The sequence below is a fragment of the Sinocyclocheilus grahami genome, unplaced genomic scaffold (assembly GCF_001515645.1).
Source record: "Sinocyclocheilus grahami isolate Dianchi unplaced genomic scaffold, SAMN03320097.WGS_v1.1 scaffold383.1, whole genome shotgun sequence".
Taxonomy (NCBI): Eukaryota; Metazoa; Chordata; class Actinopteri; order Cypriniformes; family Cyprinidae; genus Sinocyclocheilus; species Sinocyclocheilus grahami.
Window position 1 is genome coordinate 1,326,169 of NW_015505562.1, and position 22,084 is coordinate 1,348,252.

General features: G+C 35.2%; 1 protein-coding gene across 1 annotated transcript in view; it reads right to left on the reverse strand.

Moving 5' to 3' along the window:
- vwa8 (von Willebrand factor A domain containing 8) overlaps positions 1–22,084 on the reverse strand; it is a 130,543-nt gene that overhangs the window by 13,412 nt on the left and 95,047 nt on the right. The window contains exons 36-38 of the mRNA XM_016231092.1: positions 13,079–13,187; positions 12,763–12,919; positions 1,544–1,652 (exon numbers count right to left, since the gene is read on the reverse strand). Coding sequence (XP_016086578.1) covers positions 1,544–1,652; positions 12,763–12,919; positions 13,079–13,187 — 375 coding nt within the window. The remainder of the gene's footprint in view (positions 1–1,543; positions 1,653–12,762; positions 12,920–13,078; positions 13,188–22,084) is intronic.

Genomic DNA, 22,084 nt, shown 5'->3' on the forward strand with positions numbered 1-22,084 from the left:
TTGAGTGTTTGATAACTTTATTAAATTAGGCTATACTTTCTTGCTGAAGGGCACAGGTAGCTATATATGACATTTATTATAATGGGTTTATGTGAAGATGGTTTTAAGTTCACTTAAATTAAAAGTCTAATAAATGTTAAATGGATAGCTCTTAATTATACTGTAATGTTGAATGGCCATAGTCAATGGTTAAACGTTAAGAAAAAAATTCATAGAGACATCAGTTGGTATCAGTGATACTTGCCTTCAGTCATAAAAAAGAAGGCATTAAACAAATATTAAAAAATACTTTGTTGTTTCTACATTAATTTGAAGATTGAATGTGAAATTATTGCAATATAAAAGTATAATTAAAAACTTTAATGTTTAATTAATTTCAGAAAAATTGTGCTATTAATTTTTTTAATCAATTGACAGCACTAATATATATATATATATATATACATATAAATAATATATTTATTCAGCAAGGACTTCTGAAAAAAGTATTACCATTAACGTTACCACAAAAATATTGAGTATATATAGCATATGTGTTTTCAACATTTATAATATGAAAAGTTTCTTGAGCAGCAAATCAGCATATTAGAAAGATTTTTGAAGGATCATGTGACACTGAAGTCTGGAGTAACGATGTTGAAAATTCAGCTTTACCATCACAGAAATAAATTACATTTTAAAATATACTGTATTCAAATATAAAAGAGTTATTTTATATTGTTAAATTTCACAGTTTTTACTGCACTTTTGGTCATATAAATGCAGCCTTGGTAAGGCACAAGAGGCTTCTTTCAAAACCATTAAAATCTTGCCGAACCTTGCAATATAAAAGTATAATTAAAAACTTTAATGTTTAATTAATTTCAGAAAAATTGTGCTATTAATTTTTTTAATCAATTGACAGCACTAATATATATATATATATATATATTTAAAATTTAATATAAATATATTGCATTTTTTAAATAATGTATCATCATATAAATAATATATTTATTCAGCAAGGACTTCTGAAAAAAGTATTACCATTAACGTTACCACAAAAATATTGAGTATATATAGCATATGTGTTTTCAACATTTATAATATGAAAAGTTTCTTGAGCAGCAAATCAGCATATTAGAAAGATTTTTGAAGGATCATGTGACACTGAAGTCTGGAGTAACGATGTTGAAAATTCAGCTTTACCATCACAGAAATAAATTACATTTTAAAATATACTGTATTCAAATATAAAAGAGTTATTTTATATTGTTAAATTTCACAGTTTTTACTGCACTTTTGGTCATATAAATGCAGCCTTGGTAAGGCACAAGAGGCTTCTTTCAAAACCATTAAAATCTTGCCGAACCCAAATTTTGAATGATATTGTAAGCCTTATCATAATGCAATTAAACTGATAAGTAAATACGTTTATCTAAATTTCACTAACAAGTTTTTGGTGGGTCTTGAGATAAATAAAAACCTCTCTAGGTGAGTCCTAGTATGAACATGTTTGGGAATCGCTGGACACTTCTGAAGCGGGACTACTAGAGGCGTTTACCTGCAGACTATCCAGAATGATGCGGAGCGACTGGACCTGTCGTCTGACCGCTCCTGAGAAACGCTCGTACGTGCTGGCATCATACTCACTCATCTCAATTTCCTTGAGCCTGAAATAAAAACATGACACTTCAGTCATACAAACACAATCTGCAGTGTTTACAATGACTAACTGTACAGAGTAAAGCACCAGTATTATTACTGCTCGTGTGAGATTTGAACAAACCTCTGACCATAAATATTAAACTTTAGTGTGTGCCAATCTGTTTATTACATACATGAATAATTTTTCAAAATCATGTCTTATTAAGCAACCACTTAGCAGCCACCCTAGTTAGCTCACATTTATATTCTTCTAGCATCTTGTCTGTGAGTTTTGTACAGATAAGAGTTCCTAACATTTTCTTCAGAAAATCTCTATTCATTTAGATTCTTTCCCTGAGGCGTTTAAACTTGTGAACAATGTGTAGTAAGTCTTTAAGGAGTGTTCTGGGGCAGGAGGATTTCAGAGGACATTGATCAACACAGGTTCTGTTTAGTTACACATTAAGTACAGCTGTCAAGATAGAGAATAACGCACACTTGAGAGTAGGAGATGTAGGATAAACATTTCTCTTGGGGCAAGTCCCTACAGCTCCACGACCAGCACCCACACACACACACACACACATTCAGGTGCTCAAAGCCCTGTCAGACTCATCAGTGTGGGGTTAAGAGCTCTGCCGGGTCACTAGTCACCCACGAGGATTTCTGCACCAATGTCAAGAGAACATGTCCAATTCACAATTCAATAAAAATAAAGAAATAATAAAGAAACCAAAGTTTCAGTGGTTCTCAAACCTTTTGACTTGAAGGCCCCTAGCCCCAACATAATATTTGAAAGACCCCCACTCTACCCCCATTTGAGACAAGATACCTTTGATGAAGCCTAATATTAAAAAAGTTAAGATATTTTTTGTAATTATGACAAAATGCATTTTATTTTAGATTCTGATATTTATTTTTTTAAATTTTAATATTAATAATAATTTATGAATTGAACTACTATTAAGTCAGAGTTGGCCCTGGCCCTCTGGTTGAGAAGGACCTTTTTTTAAATAAAATTATATATGATTATTTTGCATGATATATGAACACGATATGAGAATTTTTTTACAAATATCTAAATATATATATATATATATGTGTGTATATATATCCTACATACACACACGTAGTAGTACAGAAGCAAATTACAAACCATGAGACAAATACAATAGATACACATTAAATAAACTTGTTTTTCTAATACAGTGGGTTTAACATGTATACTTTAACATATTTTGTTGTTTGTTTAACAGTAATGAGACAGACAGGTATTTAATTAGGCTGCTGTCCCTTTAAGACCGAATGAATCATGTAATACACTGACACATATCCGGTTTTCACCCACCTGTTTACGTTCACACAAGCCATAACGAATGTATTTACGTGAGATACTCCACACGATGGACATTTTGACAGCTGTGTGTGTATTTGACAATTGCGCAAAGAGAACTGATCGCAGAACTGGGATCTCGAGGCCGAGAGAGCGCTCCTGTGTGTCTGTCATTCAGCGTGATTCCGCCTATCTATCCTGCCTTCACTTGCTGCATGTTAATCGATAACGAATTGTGATTGGATGTTAATTTTGTTCGACAAGCTTAGTTACCTTTGATTAGGCTGTTCTCGGGTGACAGAACACTTCTACTACTCGCTCTGATCACCCAGTCGTAAAGAAATTTTTAAATACTGGACAAAACATGATTTTTTCAAAATAAGTCGGGACACTAAAAATAGAGCTGAAATACGGGACTGTCCCGGTGTAGTGCCGAATTCTGACCCCAGCCAGATTATTACTCTTAAAAATAAAGGTGCTTCACGATGCCATAGAAGAACCTTTTTGTCTAAATGGTTCCATAAAGAGCCTTTAACATCTGAAGAACCTTTCTGTTTCACAAAAGCTTCTTTGTGGCGAAAGAAGGTTCTTCAGATTATGAAAGGTAAGAAAGAGATGGTTCTTTAAAGAACCTTTGACTGAATGGTTCTTTGTGGAACCAAAAATGGTTCTTCTATGGCATCGCTTGAAGAACCTTTTGAAGCACCTTTATTTTTAAGAGTGTACCCCCTAGTATTGGTAGGTTTAGAGTTAGGTGTGGGGGAGGGGTTAGGATTAGGCAATCAGGTAGCGATTTCAACTAGGGGTGTAATAATACATTTGATTATTTTATTGTTTTGTCTTAAGGTGAAATTTGTAATCTGTGCCAGAACTGCAAATACAATGACTGTTTTCAAATAGGTTTCCTTAAAAATCCATCTGTCACCAACTGGTTGGCAAAGCTAATAGTACCATCAAACCAAACCTTACGGACTGGCTAAGCCAGCGCTGCTATGTCAAACCTTACAAACATTTTATTTTTCATTTATTTGTATTTATTTTGTGGTGAAATCTGGCCCGTTGGACCATGTTCCTGACAGGTTTTGTGAGACTCCCTCAGTCATTTCATGGACAGGGGTGGGTTCTGCCGCACAGGTGGGGTAAAGCCAATAATCCCTAAAAGGATTCTACAGTTAATCCTGCTCTTCTGCTCAGACCCAGGATGTGCCTGCATGAATGTGTGTGTGCGTTAGAGAGATGCGTTTGATGTCATGAGTAGGAAACAGAGTGTGAAGAGCGTCTAGACCCTAGCGGCCCACAGAGCTCAGGTGCGCTCACACACCGACACTATCAGGCGTGAGATCAGACCAGACAGCGTGATCTGAAGCCCTATCTCAAAATACCGTGAACACTGTGTTTTCTTTCAAAAGAAATCATCCCTCACCTCTCCATCAGCACCTGGAGCAAAAATGTCACAGAAGTGATTATTTCTGTGCTACAAAAGATAATGCAACACGTAAGGAGCGCTCTCTTCTCGCTCGTGGTATTATCGCTCTCCTTCTTCCTGCTGTGCTTCTCTTTCTCACACACGCACAAGCTGTGAGTTTCCTGTCTGGCCTCTGAAGCTCACATTCTTTGCACAGGGTTATTAGAGAGAGGACAGACTGCTGCTGCTATTTTCTCCTGAATTCCAAACCTGTCCACAGAGCCGAGAGAGAGAGAGCTGGCCAGCATTGCCCTGCGGCCAGTGAGAGTGAAAAAGTGCTCTGCTTCACTTGATTCACTAACACATTGCTACACTTTCACAACACAAGAAAAAGCTCAGAAAAAGTTACTCAACATGGTCATTTTCATGAATGGAGAGCAAGTATAACACTGCCCTTATCATGCCACATTTATTTCATTATAAACTACCCTTCAGAAGTTAGTGGTGAATAAGAATTTCAAATGAATTAATGCTTTCATTCAGCAAGGATGCATTAAATTGGTCAAAAGTGTCAGTAAAAACATTTATGATGTTATAAAAGTAACACCCTTTTATTCATTATTCATATACTATCCCGAAAAACAAATTTTTTATGGTTTCAACAAAAATATGAAGCAGCAGAACTGTTTTCAACACTGATAATAATAAATGTATCCTTGAGCAGCAAAGCAGCATATTAGAGTGATTTCTGAAGGGTCATGTGACAAATTATATTTTAAAATATATTCAAATAGAAAACTTTTAAACTGTAGTTTTGATCAAATAAATGCAGCCTCATTGAGCCTTCTTTCAAAAATGTTATAAAACATTACTGACCCCAAACTCTGCTGCTCATCTATTAAATAATAAATTCAGCTTTATTCATACAGTAGTTCAGCAAAATTGAAAGATTATCTTTTACAAAGTAACGTTGCTGGGGTGCAACACATACTTGCAAAAAAGGTAGATAAAGTTCCTCTTCCTGTGGAAACCCCTGACACAAGCCATGTCAGCTGAGATTGAAATATTGTGAACGTGACAGAGAGCATGCAGATCACAACAATGTGCAGCACAAAGAATTGAACAGCACTACAAACAAACATCCACCCATCCTGCTATGCGTTTCATACCCCCGTCTTAATACTATGCATAGAAAAGAACACACAATTTGTAAAGAAGGATAGCATAATAATTTCATTACTTTGGTGGTATTATATATAATATTTTAGGACATTACATTGTTTTAATTGCTAATGTTGGTATTTTGCAATATGCCCTCAGTTAACAAGACATTCCCTAAATGATATCATCCTCCAGGATGTGACATTATTTTAGTGCACAAACATCAGAGGTATTAGTTATGGATTTGATGAAAGTTTGCAATAGCTGCATTTTAAAAGTTTGTTAAAACAAGTTAGAATTCTGTGTCAAGTCATAACTAAAGTTTAAGTGCCTGATCTGGATCTGAGCATATTTCTGAGAGTCTGCCATACTCTTCTATAAAAATATAATCTTTAAATTACTGAACAAGTATATTGATTTGTTAAGGTTTCAGAGATGAAGCGGTCCTGCAAGATAGGTATGGTAAGATGGTGTTCAGTGGCTACATAAAAAAAATGCTTGTCTATATCGCGGTTCTGCTCAAATACTCTTCCCCACAGAACACACTGAGCTGCATTCCTCTGCTTCAGCCTCTGATGCTTAAGACAAAGACAAGCTTTGATTTTCTCACTAAATTTAATTTCAATGGTGACACACAGCAGCCTTAAAAGGGGCCATATTCTGCACTTACCTACACCGTAAAAAACCCCCCCCCGGAAAATTTCTCCATCAGCACCTGGAGCAAAAATGTCACAGAAGTTATTATTTCTGTGCTACAAAAGATAATGCAACACGTAAGGAGCGCTCTCTTCTCGCTCGTGGTATTATCGCTCTCCTTCTTCCTGCTGTGCTTCTCTTTCTCACACACGCACAAGCTGTGGGTTTCCTGTCTGGCCTCTGAAGCTCACATTCTTTGCACAGGGTTATTAGAGAGAGGACAGACTGCTGCTGCTATTTTCTCCTGAATTCCAAACCTGTCCACAGAGCCGAGAGAGAGAGAGCTGGCCAGCATTGCCCTGCGGCCAGTGAGAGTGAAAAAGTGCTCTGCTTCACTTGATTCACTAACACATTGCTACACTTTCACAACACAAGAAAAAGCTCAGAAAAAGTTACTCAACATGGTCATTTTCATGAATGGAGAGCAAGTATAACACTGCCCTTATCATGCCACATTTATTTCATTATAAACTACCCTTCAGAAGTTAGTGGTGAATAAGAATTTCAAATGAATTAATGCTTTCATTCAGCAAGGATGCATTAAATTGGTCAAAAGTGTCAGTAAAAACATTTATGATGTTATAAAAGTAACACCCTTTTATTCATTATTCATATACTATCCCGAAAAACAAATTTTTTATGGTTTCAACAAAAATATGAAGCAGCAATACTGTTTTCAACACTGATAATAATAAATGTATCCTTGAGCAGCAAATCAGCATATTAGAGTGATTTCTGAAGGGTCATGTGACAAATTATATTTTAAAATATATTCAAATAGAAAACTTTTAAACTGTAGTTTTGATCAAATAAATGCAGCCTCATTGAGCCTTCTTTCAAAAATGTTATAAAACATTACTGACCCCAAACTCTGCTGCTCATCTATTAAATAATAAATTCAGCTTTATTCATACAGTAGTTCAGCAAAATTGAAAGATTATCTTTTACAAAGTAACGTTGCTGGGGTGCAACACATACTTGCAAAAAAGGTAGATAAAGTTCCTCTTCCTGTGGAAACCCCTGACACAAGCCATGTCAGCTGAGATTGAAATATTGTGAACGTGACAGAGAGCATGCAGATCACAACAATGTGCAGCACAAAGAATTGAACAGCACTACAAACAAACATCCACCCATCCTGCTATGCGTTTCATACCCCCGTCTTAATACTATGCATAGAAAAGAACACACAATTTGTAAAGAAGGATAGCATAATAATTTCATTACTTTGGTGGTATTATATATAATATTTTAGGACATTACATTGTTTTAATTGCTAATGTTGGTATTTTGCAATATGCCCTCAGTTAACAAGACATTCCCTAAATGATATCATCCTCCAGGATGTGACATTATTTTAGTGCACAAACATCAGAGGTATTAGTTATGGATTTGATGAAAGTTTGCAATAGCTGCATTTTAAAAGTTTGTTAAAACAAGTTAGAATTCTGTGTCAAGTCATAACTAAAGTTTAAGTGCCTGATCTGGATCTGAGCATATTTCTGAGAGTCTGCCATACTCTTCTATAAAAATATAATCTTTAAATTACTGAACAAGTATATTGATTTGTTAAGGTTTCAGAGATGAAGCGGTCCTGCAAGATAGGTATGGTAAGATGGTGTTCAGTGGCTACATAAAAAAAATGCTTGTCTATATCGCGGTTCTGCTCAAATACTCTTCCCCACAGAACACACTGAGCTGCATTCCTCTGCTTCAGCCTCTGATGCTTAAGACAAAGACAAGCTTTGATTTTCTCACTAAATTTAATTTCAATGGTGACACACAGCAGCCTTAAAAGGGGCCATATTCTGCACTTACCTACACCGTAAAAAACCCCCCCGGAAAATTTACGGTAAAAAAACGGCAGCTGTGGTTGCCGCAATTTTACTGTAAAAAATATGGTAGCAACCTTTTAGGTTTTACGGTTTTAACTTAAATACCATCATTTCATTAACTGATATAATGTTAATATACCAACCTATTGAAGTACTGAAATCTGTTTTGTACCTTTGTAATAATCTGATAACCACCAAATGCAGGTGGTGATGAGAAAGTCACATGATGAACCAAAGCCATCACAAGCAGCTTTTAAATAATAACATATATAGAAGGTGTACAGTGTCATTCACACATACACTAAACATCATGGTAACAACACACATGAAACTGAAATAACGCAATAATCATTCATTTAACAACATTAGGTGTAACACACAACCCTAATATACAAAACTGATAAGAAAAAACTAAGAAGAAACATAGTTATTTCAATAAAAAACATCATATTTGAAATGTAACGCAGGGAATTCTGGGAATGTCAATTTACTGTTATTCACTGTAATTATACGGTCTTTTTCACTTCCAAAAACGGTGTACTACTGTAAAAACGTTACATGTCGGTAATGTCCAACAATAATATCCAATACAGTTTTTCACCGTATATAGTAGGCAGTGGTGGAAAGAGTACTGAAAAAATATACTCAAGTAAAAGTACCATTACCTTCCAAAAAATGTAGTGCGAGTAGAGTAAAAGTACTTGTCCAAAAAAACGACTTGAGTAAGAGTAAAAGAGTAGCCTATTTAAAAGTACTCATGAGTATTGAGTAGTGAGTACTGAGCTGTGGATTCTACCCCCTCATAATAAATGCGCGGTCTCGGTGAATCAGCAGCATCCACAACTGAATGTAACAAAAAGTGTTGAACTTGAAAACATTTTATGCGCGAGTGCACTTGCTAAATGAAGGCGGTTTGTGTAAAATGGATTTTTAAAAAAAAAGTTTATTAATGAGCTGCAGTTTTATTACATCACGCGCTGGCACAGATGCAGTATATTAACGCCACGGGTCATCAATAAGGTGCAGACTGGTCCTCAATTTGTGTTTCCAACACACTTTTTAACAGCGCGCATCACGTGCTCAACTCATCAAAAGTCAACAAGTTCCACAAGCAACAACGACTTATCCAAGTGACTGCTGCAGAGCGCACGCGAGAGAGAGACACGGCAGCGCAGATCGCGCGTCTCATAAGTGAGTGGGAATTTACCGAACGTGGCACTTGCGGGATTTAACACTGTACGCAATACCCGCAACCTCACACCAAATTTCAGGCCGTGTAGATAGGCAAGCATAGCCTATATACAAATAATTTAGTAAGCAGAAACCCGAAATTTACCTTAACATATTAATGATAAACAGTTGGCAGTTAAAGTTTTCTATGCACAATTTGATTTGAGGAAAGTCACGAGACCTATTACTATCTATCCAATCACGTTGATGAATAAAAATAAAATTAAAATAAACATGTAACGACCACAAACGGAGGAAAATAGCGGAGTAAAAGCACCAATACATCACTTAAAATGTACTCAAGTAAAAATAAAAGTACACAATTTTTTAACTACTCAAAAAAAGTACAATTACTGATAAAAACTACTTAATTACTGTAACGTGAGTATTTGTAATTCGTTATTTCACACCCCTGATAGTAGGGGAATTTACCGTTAACCATTTATCAGGTTACTGTAGCACTTTTACAGCCTTTTACCGTTAAATTCACGGTAATTTTTTTACAGTGTAGTGTTTGTCCACTCCTAATCTTATTCAAGGTTTATTGCATCAAAAACAAAAAACTTAGTTTTATGTGAGCATTTTCTGTCCTCTCTCTAACTCTCAGAACTGAAAAAGTTTTTAGTAACTTTAGTAAAACCATTTAATTTCAAAAGAACAATAAAAAGCCTATTAAACCCCCTTTAAGAACAAAATAAGATTTAACAACAAGCAAAGGACACACCAAAAATATTTAGGCCTAACTGCATAACTCTGCATTGTTTATTACTAAATATTTGCATCTCTTTGACTTTATTTAATCATATTTTCAAAATGCATTCACTTAAATTGCTTAGATTTAGTAAAAATCTGTTCATTGTAAAAACATATTTATTCAGTTAAAAAGTATGAACTATTAAAATAGTTAGCTGTGGAGTAGGCAATATTAAGTTCTTTAAAATGTATGAGATTAAAACAAATTGGATTTATAGATCATAAATATGGTTATTGTAAACAAATTTGGTTACAGAAATATGACCGTTTCATTTATGTATGACTAACAAATATGCATCACATTTAGTTTATAAGTGTGTGTTTGTGCAGCTTTGTGCAGTCCACTGGGCCAAACAGAGGCTTCCTTCACTTGCTTCATGCAGCGTAGTGAATCGCAGCATTCACAGGCTGCATATTTGAGATATATCTGGGACCGTTGAAGAGCTCTGCGGCTCTGTAGTGTCCATTCTGTGATCTGTAACATGCGTTTTAACATAAATGCACATTGTTATAGAAGGATGGCATCATGCCATACCTTTTACACATTTACTCGAATTGTTATGCTGATAATACAATTTGTAAGTTCTTTAAAATGTATGAGATTAAAACAAATTGGATTTATAGATCATAAATATGGTTATTGTAAACAAATTTGGTTACAGAAATATGACCGTTTCATTTATGTATGACTAACAAATATGCATCACATTTAGTTTATAAGTGTGTGTTCAAATTTCAGGCCGTGTAGATAGGCAAGCATAGCCTATATACAAATAATTTAGTAAGCAGAAACCCGAAATTTACCTTAACATATTAATGATAAACAGTTGGCAGTTAAAGTTTTCTATGCACAATTTGATTTGACGAAAGTCACGAGACCTATTACTATCTATCCAATCACGTTGATGGATAAAAATAAAATTAAAATAAACATGTAACGACCACAAACGGAGGAAAATAGCGGAGTAAAAGTACCGATACATCACTTAAAATGTACTCAAGTAAAAGTAAAAGTACACAATTTTTTAACTACTCAAAAAAGTACAATTGCTGATAAAAACTACTTAATTACTGTAACGTGAGTATTTGTAATTCGTTACTTCACACCCCTGGTCAAACCATACAAACCTCTTCCAAATGTCAGTTCATGAGTATTTGCATACAGGGACAGGTTCACCACCCCATATTAAAATAGATTTTTTTCTTTAGAGATTACTTTTGAGTCAAATAAGCATTCGGTCTAATTTTTCACACATATATAACACAGCTTGTGTATACTGAATTTGTGTTACGTTTGATTCTTAAATGCAAAATAATAATGTTCATGAATGAACGTATTTATGTTACAGTTTTAACATAAATGCACATTGTTATAGAAGGATGGCATCATGCCATACCTTTTACACATTTACTCGAATTGTTATGCTGATAATACAATTTGTAAGTTCTTTAAAATGTATGAGATTAAAACAAATTGGATTTATAGATCATAAATATGGTTATTGTAAACAAATTTGGTTAAATATGACCGTTTCATTTATGTATGACTAACAAATATGCATCACATTTAGTTTATAAGTGTGTGTTTGTGCAGCTTTGTGCAGTCCACTGGGCCAAACAGAGGCTTCCTTCACTTGCTTCATGCAGCGTAGTGAATCGCAGCATTCACAGGCTGCATATTTGAGATATATCTGGGACCGTTGAAGAGCTCTGCGGCTCTGTAGTGTCCATTCTGTGATCTGTAACATGCTGTTTTTTTATGAGCCACTCATAATAGTATCTCCGGTCTGTTTTAAAGCAGAGTACTGCACTTGATGCAAGTTGATTGTCTTATTGTGAACGAATCAGTGTATGCTATTCCAAAAATGGCTTGGTTTTGTTGTCTTATTGACTTTCAATGACTTTCCATTTCCTCTGGCGTCACTTAGGCCATGTGGTTATTGGATCATGTTAACTTAAATAGTCAAAAACTATTGTTTTAGCAAACACATATTAATTCCGGCATTTAACATCACTTTTCATGATCCAATAAGCTAACCCAACTTTTCCAAACAATGTTCTGTTTTACTCAGATGGCAATTAATGTTGACTTTTAATACAATATATTTAAATCAATATCTCACTTCATTTATCATCTTGGATCATTGAGACACTGTTGTAGTTTTTATGTTTATTTATTTTTTCGAATAAGGCATTTTCCATTTTAATTTTAGTTATTTGTCCGGTAATTTTGTAGTGAGTTTTTGTCACTTTTATTAGTTTCCTTTTTTTTAATAATTTTTTTTTAAAACTTACGTTTGTACATCAAGTCAAACTAGAAGAAAATTTGAAATGCAGACTTCGCAACTAGATGATTTTTTTCTTATTTTATTTCGAGTAAAAAAAGGTTTTAAATACTATTAACAATAATTACCCTGTCTTACATCAGTTTTTTTTATGAGCTCAATGCAGTGCATCATGGGATTGCCTTTTCATCAAAGAACATATGCATTTACTGCATACTCGAGCATATAAAACAGAGCATCACACATGAATATAGTCATACGCTTTCACAAGCACAGAGTGTGAGCTTCATTGACAGAGCACTGCAGAATATCTGGAGAGATTAACAAGCACTCAGAGCAGAGGGTAAAGGTCACACAGGGTCAAGTGTAGGCTTTTTGAAGAAATCTGTGAGGGTTTCAAGTGAGTGAGTGATGAATGAGAGAGACAGATGGGTGTACCTCTGCTTAAAAACCTTCTCAGCCATCTCCCGTGCTGCTCTCTTCACCTCAACAGGCACGGCGTCTTTCTCCGCCTGAGAAATCTGGTAAACTTTGTGTCCGGCGTCCAGACGGTAGGGGCCTCCTTTCCCGCCAAGACCCGCTGTATCTCTGCCGCCTACACAAACATATAGGCACTATGTTGAGTTCCTATATAAGTGTTATATTTTTTTGATGAATGATGCAAAAAACAGCCTGTGTGCTAATATTGATCAGGGTCTGTGCACAATAACTGTAAACCTTTTGACACAGTGCAATGGGATGTGATTTACTGTACCTGTGCCTCCAGCCCACTGGTTCCCCCCTACATGAGGGGCATTTCTGGGGTCAATCTTGCCGTGTTTGGGGGAGCTGACATCTTGTCCACTGTCTCTCTGAATGGTGATCTGAAACAAAAAGATGCTTTCAAAAACCAGATCTTTGTTGAAATATTATCTGAACATTCACTCTTTTGGTCTTCATCTTTTTGCTAAGTGGAAAACGAGACGCATATTTAGTCAAATGATTGCATGCCAAATGAAATTCTGGATAGATTTTTCCCATTTCTAGAGTAATTTGCAAAGGAAGTGCCCCATTTACAAGAAAAAGGTGTGCTTACACTGACTTTTTAATGTCAAAGATGTATTTATTCTGGAATCACAATCGCAGGAAACCATGAATCATGCAACTGAATGTTGATTTTCATGAAGAGCTGGCAGGAAAAAAGTCACAAACTGACTGACAATGCCAAAGTTTGTTTATTTTAAATGATAGCAATCCAGACATATGGAAGAAAAAAATCTCAATGGAAATAATAGATAACTATCACATGAGACATCACTGCTTGTGAGTACGCCACTGGATATCGCAACATATTTTAAAGTGTGATCTGTGTGTATGTCTTCTAAGACTTGAAGCTCTCTGAAGCAGGTCTCCTCATCTATTTAGTGGTATTCTCTCACTTCTCTGATCTTCCTTCACACAGTCCATTAATATCATAAAGCACTGGGCCTCTTTTTAATACCCACGCACCCATCCGGAGGGTTGTGGCTTTCTCATGACCTCCACACACTCCTTTACAGCCCCTGCTGTGTCTGTACATAACTGCTAGAACTTCCTATGAAGGCTTCCTAGTTGTTGCGAGAGCAGCACTTTGAAGTGTGATTGTGTCTTCGGGAGAGATAGCAGCACAGCTAGACTGAGAGAGAACAGACACTTAGTGTTCCAGAACGTTCCTTTGCCTCCTATTAATATAAAGGCCATTTCTCATTATACTACGATCCTGCATGTTTTGACTAGGCAAGGTCACGTAAGGTCAACGGACATGAAGTCACTGAGCTTTTTATGACACTTCCTGTTTTAAACTGCACACTGAAAGGAAGAACACTTGTAGGGGATGAGTAGAAATGTTTTTGCCAAGTCATATCGAAAGGAACAGTTGAAGTAAACAGAGCATTTGGTACAAGCAGAGGAAATTCACAAAAATTCTCATGCTGCAAGAATGAACCTTTAAATGCTTTTACATTTAATAAGTCACCCTCATGACATTCCAAAACTGCATGACTTTGTTATGCAGAAAAGGAGAAATAAAAACCAGAAATTATATCAGAGAGAGCAATCTAGATCCTCATGACTGTGTGAAATCTCCAGATAATTTGACCTTTCTATGCTAAGGCAGTTCATGTTGTGGTCAAAATATCCCCTTTTGTGTTCCATTGTCTGTTCCATCGTCTGTCAGCTTTCCCTTTTAAATAGATCAGAGAGATCACAAGAACCCAATGATAAAGATCATGAGAGTCAGCATTCTCATTTTAATTCTGGATTTGTTCCAAAATAACAATAAAGTCCTCCAGTCTAAATATTCAAAGACAACATCGTTTCAAACAGATCTGGTGTGCATGCTACTGTATGTCTGAGTCAGTGTTATGTATGCATGACTGCTGTTTTAATACAGGATGTTAAGAAACTGTAGAGCTTTTCTGTGAGTGTAAGATTACATTCAAAGCACTTTTGACACCTACACACACATATGCCTCAATCTGATATGAGGTCATGCACATTCAACATTTCTGTGTGTGTGTGTGTAGAGAGAGAGAGATGGCTTACAGATGCTCAGGACGAATGTGGCTTATAGAGAGATTAACTACGTTTGGCAATAACATGTACAGAATCGATACACACCAGCAAGATGCAGTTGAAGACTACAGACAATTGAATGATAAATCATTTTAGATGTCTGTACAAGACTTGTGCTCTATATACACTTCCAAATTATTGCATTCTGAGATTTGATGTTTTTCCTGTGTTTAGTCTGAAGGAGGGGTAGCACAGGGACAGTGGTGGGAAAAGATGTTGCTTCCCATTTCTACGGAAGATCAGTGACAGTTCTGTTTATGATAAGGAGATTTGTGTGTGTGCAACGTGGCATCAGATTAGCCAGGATTTAACAGCACAAAGATGAGACACACGCACACTCACAAAACCCTACTGACATTACAGACAGACAGACAGACAGACAGACAGACAGATAGATAGATAGATAGATAGATACATAGATATATGGCTAAGTGTGAATGGAGATTATCTGATGCGAGAAAATGCATGAAGTGACAAGTGTACAGAGGCCAAAAATTTATATAAATTTCACTGCATTAGAAAATACCAAACCAAGTGGTGTCTGAAAACTGTCCATTTTTTTTCATAATTTTTTTCTGCTTTTTGCGGTCACTGTATGTACAGGAGACTTAAATTATGGAAAACAATAACGACACACATCACATCAAAGCAAATGGGTCATCATAGCTAACTAGGGCAAGCCTCTAATTTAAGCCTTTTATCCAATTTCAATTAATGTGGAACAATTACGGCTAGCAGCTAATGTGATTATAAAAGCAAATGCTGACTAGTAATTGACTGTCTGTGCAGTGAGGCAGCAGCTGCCTTTAGTTTTGAACACATATCAGAAAGTCAGTCTGTTGGTGTATTTGCATCCAGACAGATATGGCTAAGTGTGAATGGAGATTATCTGATGCGAGAAAATGCATGAAGTGACAAGTGTACAGAGGCCAAAAATGTATATAAATTTCACTGCATTAGAAAATACCAAACCAAGTGGTGTCTGAAAACTGTCCATTTTTTTTCATAATTTTTTTCTGCTTTTTGCGGTCACTGTATGTACAGGAGACTTAAATTATGGAAAACAATAACGACACACATCACATCAAAGCAAATGGGTCATCATAGCTAACTAGGGCAAGCCTCTAATTTAAGCCTTTTATCCAATTTCAATTAATGTGGAACAATTACGGCTAGCAGCTAATGTGATTATAAAAGCAAATGCTGACTAGTAATTGACTGTCTGTGCAGTGAGGCAGCAGCTGCCTTTAGTTTTGAACACATATCAGAAAGTCAGTCTGTTGGTGTATTTGCATCCAGACAGAGGTACTGGTCCCTGTCCTGGAGCAGCGCCACACTGCCCTTTCTAGCGGCCCAGTGGGCAGAGCAGGAGCCCGGGCTGGAATGTGAAGAATGCCCGTGTTTTGAGGTTGTTTCTGAAATGAAATGTCCCAGCCTGGTTGCTGAGAGGCCACTGCGTTTAGCAGGAGACCCACACAGAGAGCAGGACAATGCAGTCAGACGCGCTGTACTAGCCGCTGACCACAGGAGGCCCAGCAAGCCCACAAACCCCTTCATTACATCAGCGCCAAGTTTTCACTTGATCTCACGGGTTTCACAATCATTGAGTCATTCAGGTGGCAAAAATCCAAAAGGGCCCCTAAAATCCTGGTAGGACAATTTAGGCTGTATAATAAATAGCCATGTGCTAATACCTATTGTTTTTGTTAGTCCAGTGAATTAAATAATTATTTTTAAATAATAATTGAATAATTTTTTTTTTTTTTTTTTTTTCTTGTATAGCACTGATATTCTTCAAACATTCTGGTCAGGTGTTTTTTTCTAGACATTTAACACTGAATATTAATCTTTTGCATTTAATTAAGCCTGTATCACATAACAAAAAGGCTCCATTTCTTTTTATTAATTTTAATTTCTTAGGTATGTACGGAAGCTTGTTTCTGCCACAAGACAAAACAAATGTTTTCAACTTTTCTCAATTCTGACTTTTTTATACTAATTTTATATCTCAGAGGTTTGAGTTTATATCTCACAATTCTGAATTTTTATGCCAGAATTGTGAGAAATAAACTCAACTCTGAGATATAAAATCAGAATTGTAAAAAAAACTAAGCAATGCAAGTGAAAAAGTATTTCGAGTTGTCTCACAATTCTGATTTTTCCCTTACAATTCTAAGTTTACATCTAGAATTTCTGAAAATTATGAATATCTTATATTTATTTATTATGAATATCTTAGTTGTTTAAGAGAAGAAAGTAAGTCATACATGTTTGGAACAACTTGAGGGAGAGTAAATGATGACAGAATCTTTATTTTGGGGTGAACTATCCCTTTAACAAATCCTGCATTAACACATTCCTTTTAATTCTAAATTACATACATTTTAAGCGCCAAGTTTTCACTTGATCTCACGGGTTTCACAATCATTGAGTCATTCAGGTGGCAAAAATCCAAAAGGGCCCCTAAAATCCTGGTAGGACAATTTAGGCTGTATAATAAATAGCCATGTGCTAATACCTATTGTTTTTGTTAGTCCAGTGAATTAAATAATTATTTTTAAATAATAATTGAATAATTTTTATTTTTTTTTATTTTTATTAGAAAGATTGGCATGAGTGAAAAACAACAACAACTTCACATTATGAAGCACATACATACATCCATAACAACAAAACTAAAGTTACAAAATTGGTAGTCCCGCCCAGCCTTATTTTAGTATCACTGTAGTATTTAGTAATAATTTGAAATGAAAAAAAAAATTATTTTAATATATTTATTTATTATTTCAGTTTGTTTCAGTAATTTTAGTTCTTCAACTTAAACTAAACAAAAACTAAAAATTTGAACGTTTACACTGCTCATGTTAATTTCTTTTAGATGTATTTCTTTTTATGTATTTTTAATTTTTAATCTTAAAATTGAAGCGGCTTTAATATAGTCAATACTCACACACACACATTAGTTAATTAAATAATTAAAGTTGTGACATTGCGCTGCAATAAAAAAACCACTAAACTCAGCTTCATATTTTGCAAAACAAACCCCTCTGACAAGTTCTCTATTGCCGTGAAATCCATGCCATATAACCTAAATTCAAATTTAAGACGGGACCTAAGATCAGGAGAGGAGGTGGTTCTTTAAATGCTAGAGTGTGTCAGTAAATTCCTGCTGTAAATTCAAGCAGTGATTGTAAAGAAAGCTGTGCCATTGCTTCCTTCATTTACGGAGTTACTTAAATTCCTCAGACTACACGAAACTGGTCAGACTACACCAAAACATGGTGATCCACGTCTAATTTTAACACTCCAATCTACAGACAGCTCTGAATGCATACGTTTTATACTTTTGTTGCATTTTATTTTACTTATAACATTAATGAAGGGTGCACCAAAAATATTCATAATTTATTTACACAATCATTTTCAAAATAATTTTTTTAATTTTCTCTCTGACTATTACAATTAAACAAGCTGTTTTTTGCCACTGTCCCTTTAAGACTTCTGTGCTAATTACTGTTCTTGTATAGCACTGATATTCTTCAAACATTCTGGTCAGGTGTTTTTTTCTAGACATTTAACACTGAATATTAATCTTTTGCATTTAATTAAGCCTGTATCACATAACGAAAAGGCTCCATTTCTTTTTATTAATTTTAATTTCTTAGGTATGTACGGAAGCTTGTTTCTGCCACAAGACAAAACAAATGTTTTCAACTTTTCTCAATTCTGACTTTTTTATACTAATTTTATATCTCAGAGGTTTGAGTTTATATCTCACAATTCTGATTTTTTATGCCAGAATTGTGAGAAATAAACTCAACTCTGAGATATAAAATCAGAATTGTAAAAAAAACTAAGCAATGCAAGTGAAAAAGTATTTCGAGTTGTCTCACAATTCTGATTTTTCCCTTACAATTCTAAGTTTACATCTAGCATTTCTGAAAATTATGAATATCTTATATTTATTTATTATGAATATCTTAGTTGTTTAAGAGAAGAAAGTAAGTCATACATGTTTGGAACAACTTGAGGGAGAGTAAATGATGACAGAATCTTTATTTTGGGGTGAACTATCCCTTTAACAAATCCTGCATTAACACATTCCTTTTAATTCTAAATTACATACATTTTAATAAATAATTAAAAATGTAAGTCTCTAATAATGTGCAACACTGTCTCAGATTTTTCTAGTTAAAATAGTGTCTCTCTCTTTGTGAGTATGTGGTTTGTGTTGTGTGTGTAAGGGGTGAGTCAAAGCGTCCACTCATTTCCCGCCTTTTTAAATACATTTTGCTCCAAGTCAGTGTTTGTTAATCTTGGAGTTGGCTGGTTTGATGAGTTATTGCTCAGAATCTTTACCAAAAATTTTTAAGAGGCCTATGAAGAAAATTATGGGAACAATACTTTTGTTGCTGCTGGAAAAAGTGGGCGTTCGCTGCTGTGCTCTACAGACAATGTGTACTGATGAGGTTAACTTCATGTAATGAGCGTATCCTGTCTGATGTTTACAATGTGCTTTCAATTAACAAGCTGAGAGGAATGGGATGTTTCACAGGACGTCGTAATGTAATGTAACTGAAAGCCATGCATTTGCCAGCTTCAGCCCTTTGGTTATGTTTGGACGTGTGACGGCCGCCACATCAGCAGGAGAAACTGATTCACGGTCAAAGGGCTTCTCGTAACTCATGTAAAGAGAATTGGGGAGTTGTGGGTAATGCATGAGCTGATTAATGCACAGAGGGAGGAGGAAAAACAACACTAGCTAACTCACAGAGTGCTCATCTCCTCTGGGAACAAGAATGCTGCACAAAAGGCCTCAGATTGCGGCTGAATGAAACAGTGTGAGAGAGCAGAAAATATGAGCGCTGTGATGGAGGGAGAGATAAAGGACCAAAGGGAGAGTAGTTTCCAAGCAGATTTGGGGTTTTTTTCTGAACTCTTCCCCTGATGTGTGGTTTGATGCAATCCTGTCTCTGAGCTCCACAGGCAGTTTTTCTGACCTCAAGTCTTGTTCTTTGCTCTAATATGCATTTCCAGCTGTTAGACCTTTTATTAAGATGTGTGTGCCTTTCCAAATCATACCCATTCAATTGAATTTGCCACAGGTTAACTTCACTCAAAGTGTGGTAACATTTACAAGCAAAATGAATGCTCCTGAGCTAAATTTAAACTGTCCCAGCAACAGAATCATTTAAGTTTTTTATCTTTAATAAATATGCAAAGATGTTAAAAACCTGTTATTTGCTTTGTCATTATGGTGCATGGAGTGTAGACTGATGTGGAAAAAAAAGTAATATAAAGCAGTTTAACATAAGGCTGCAACATAACAAAACGTGAAAAAAATGAAGGGGTTTGAATACTTTCGCAAGGCACTGTGTGTGTGTGAGTATATACGTATATATCAATCTAATGTAATATATACATTAGATTGATATATACATTAATATATATTAATGTATATATCAATCTAATGTATATATTACATTAATATATAATGTAATATATATTTTTAGATAGCTTTTCCCCCCAATACAATAGATGACAAAATGCTGAGTGTACTTACTAAATGGAGTTTGATAGCTTTATCAATATATACTTTTATCAATCATCAATAAACTGTTCCAGCTAAAATATGGTGAATTTATATTAAAACAAATGTTATGTTCAAACAATAACACTAGAGAACACTACCAGACTGCAGTTCCGCTGTACTGTAGTGAAACAAAGCCAAAAAGCCATCTCACTTATTGATGACATCTAACTTATTTTTTACTTGCACATTTAATTCATCTGTAAAAATAAATCTGCAAAATCATGCAGATGCACTCAAGTTTAGTCACAGTCTTTGAGCTTCTTTACCCAAAAGGACAGTAAAATTAAAAGAAAAAAAAAGTTAATTGTTAATTTACTAGAAATTCCACTTAATTTTCCCCACAGAAATGAATGGCTAACAATAGTAACCAGATTTTGTTTTCCCCTAAAAGTGCAAAATGAAGCAGAGGAACGAGACGGTCGACAGACTGAGAGAATGAGGAGATGGCACAGATCCTGCCAGATGCAGTCTGAGACAGGAATGTTTCCATCACTCTCTACAGTAACAGTTTTAACAGAGAAGATCTCACATCTGAAGACCAGGCCAAATACATGAAAGAACATCTTTAGCATTTAGAATCAGCCAAACCTGAACCGAAATAAAAACCCTGGAGTCACCACGATCTTCAAAATACAGCTTCCAAAAAATGTTTTTTTTTTTTTTTACAACAATGCAGTTGAAGAACATTGTGGGTTCCCGGAAGAAACTCTCAGTGTAAAGTGGAACATTTTAATAATCGGACAAACCTTTTTTCACTATAAAGAACCTTTTACTTACAAATTATATAATATAAATATATACAAACAGTGCCTTGCGAAAGTATTCAAACCCGTTAATTTTTTTCACGTTTTGTTATGTTATAGCCTTATGTTAACTGCTTTAAATTACTTTTTCCCCCCACATCAATCTACACTCCATACACCATAATGACAATGCAAAGGACAGTCTGAGGGTCCTTTAGGTGCTGTTTTGCAAATTCCAAGTGTGTTTTCCAGGACGTTTCCAAGCAGATTTGTTTTTTTTTTCTGAATTCTTCCCCTGATGTGTGGTTTGATGCAATCCTGTCTCTGAGCTCCACAGGCAGTTTTTCTGACCTCAAGTCTTGTTCTTTGCTCTAATATGCATTTCCAGCTGTTAGACCTTTTATTAAGATGTGTGTGCCTTTCCAAATCATACCCATTCAATTGAATTTGCCACAGGTTAACTTCACTCAAAGTGTGGTAACATTTACAAGCAAAATGAATGCTCCTGAGCTAAATTTAAACTGTCCCAGCAACAGAATCATTTAAGTTTTTTATCTTTAATAAATATGCAAAGATGTTAAAAACCTGTTATTTGCTTTGTCATTATGGTGCATGGAGTGTAGACTGATGTGGAAAAAAAAGTAATATAAAGCAGTTTAACATAAGGCTGCAACATAACAAAACGTGAAAAAAATGAAGGGGTTTGAATACTTTCGCAAGGCACTGTGTGTGTGTGTATACAGTGGGTACGGAAAGTATTCAGACCCCCTTAAATTTTTCACTCTTTGTTATATTGCAGCCATTTGCTAAAATCATTTAAGTAAAATTTTTT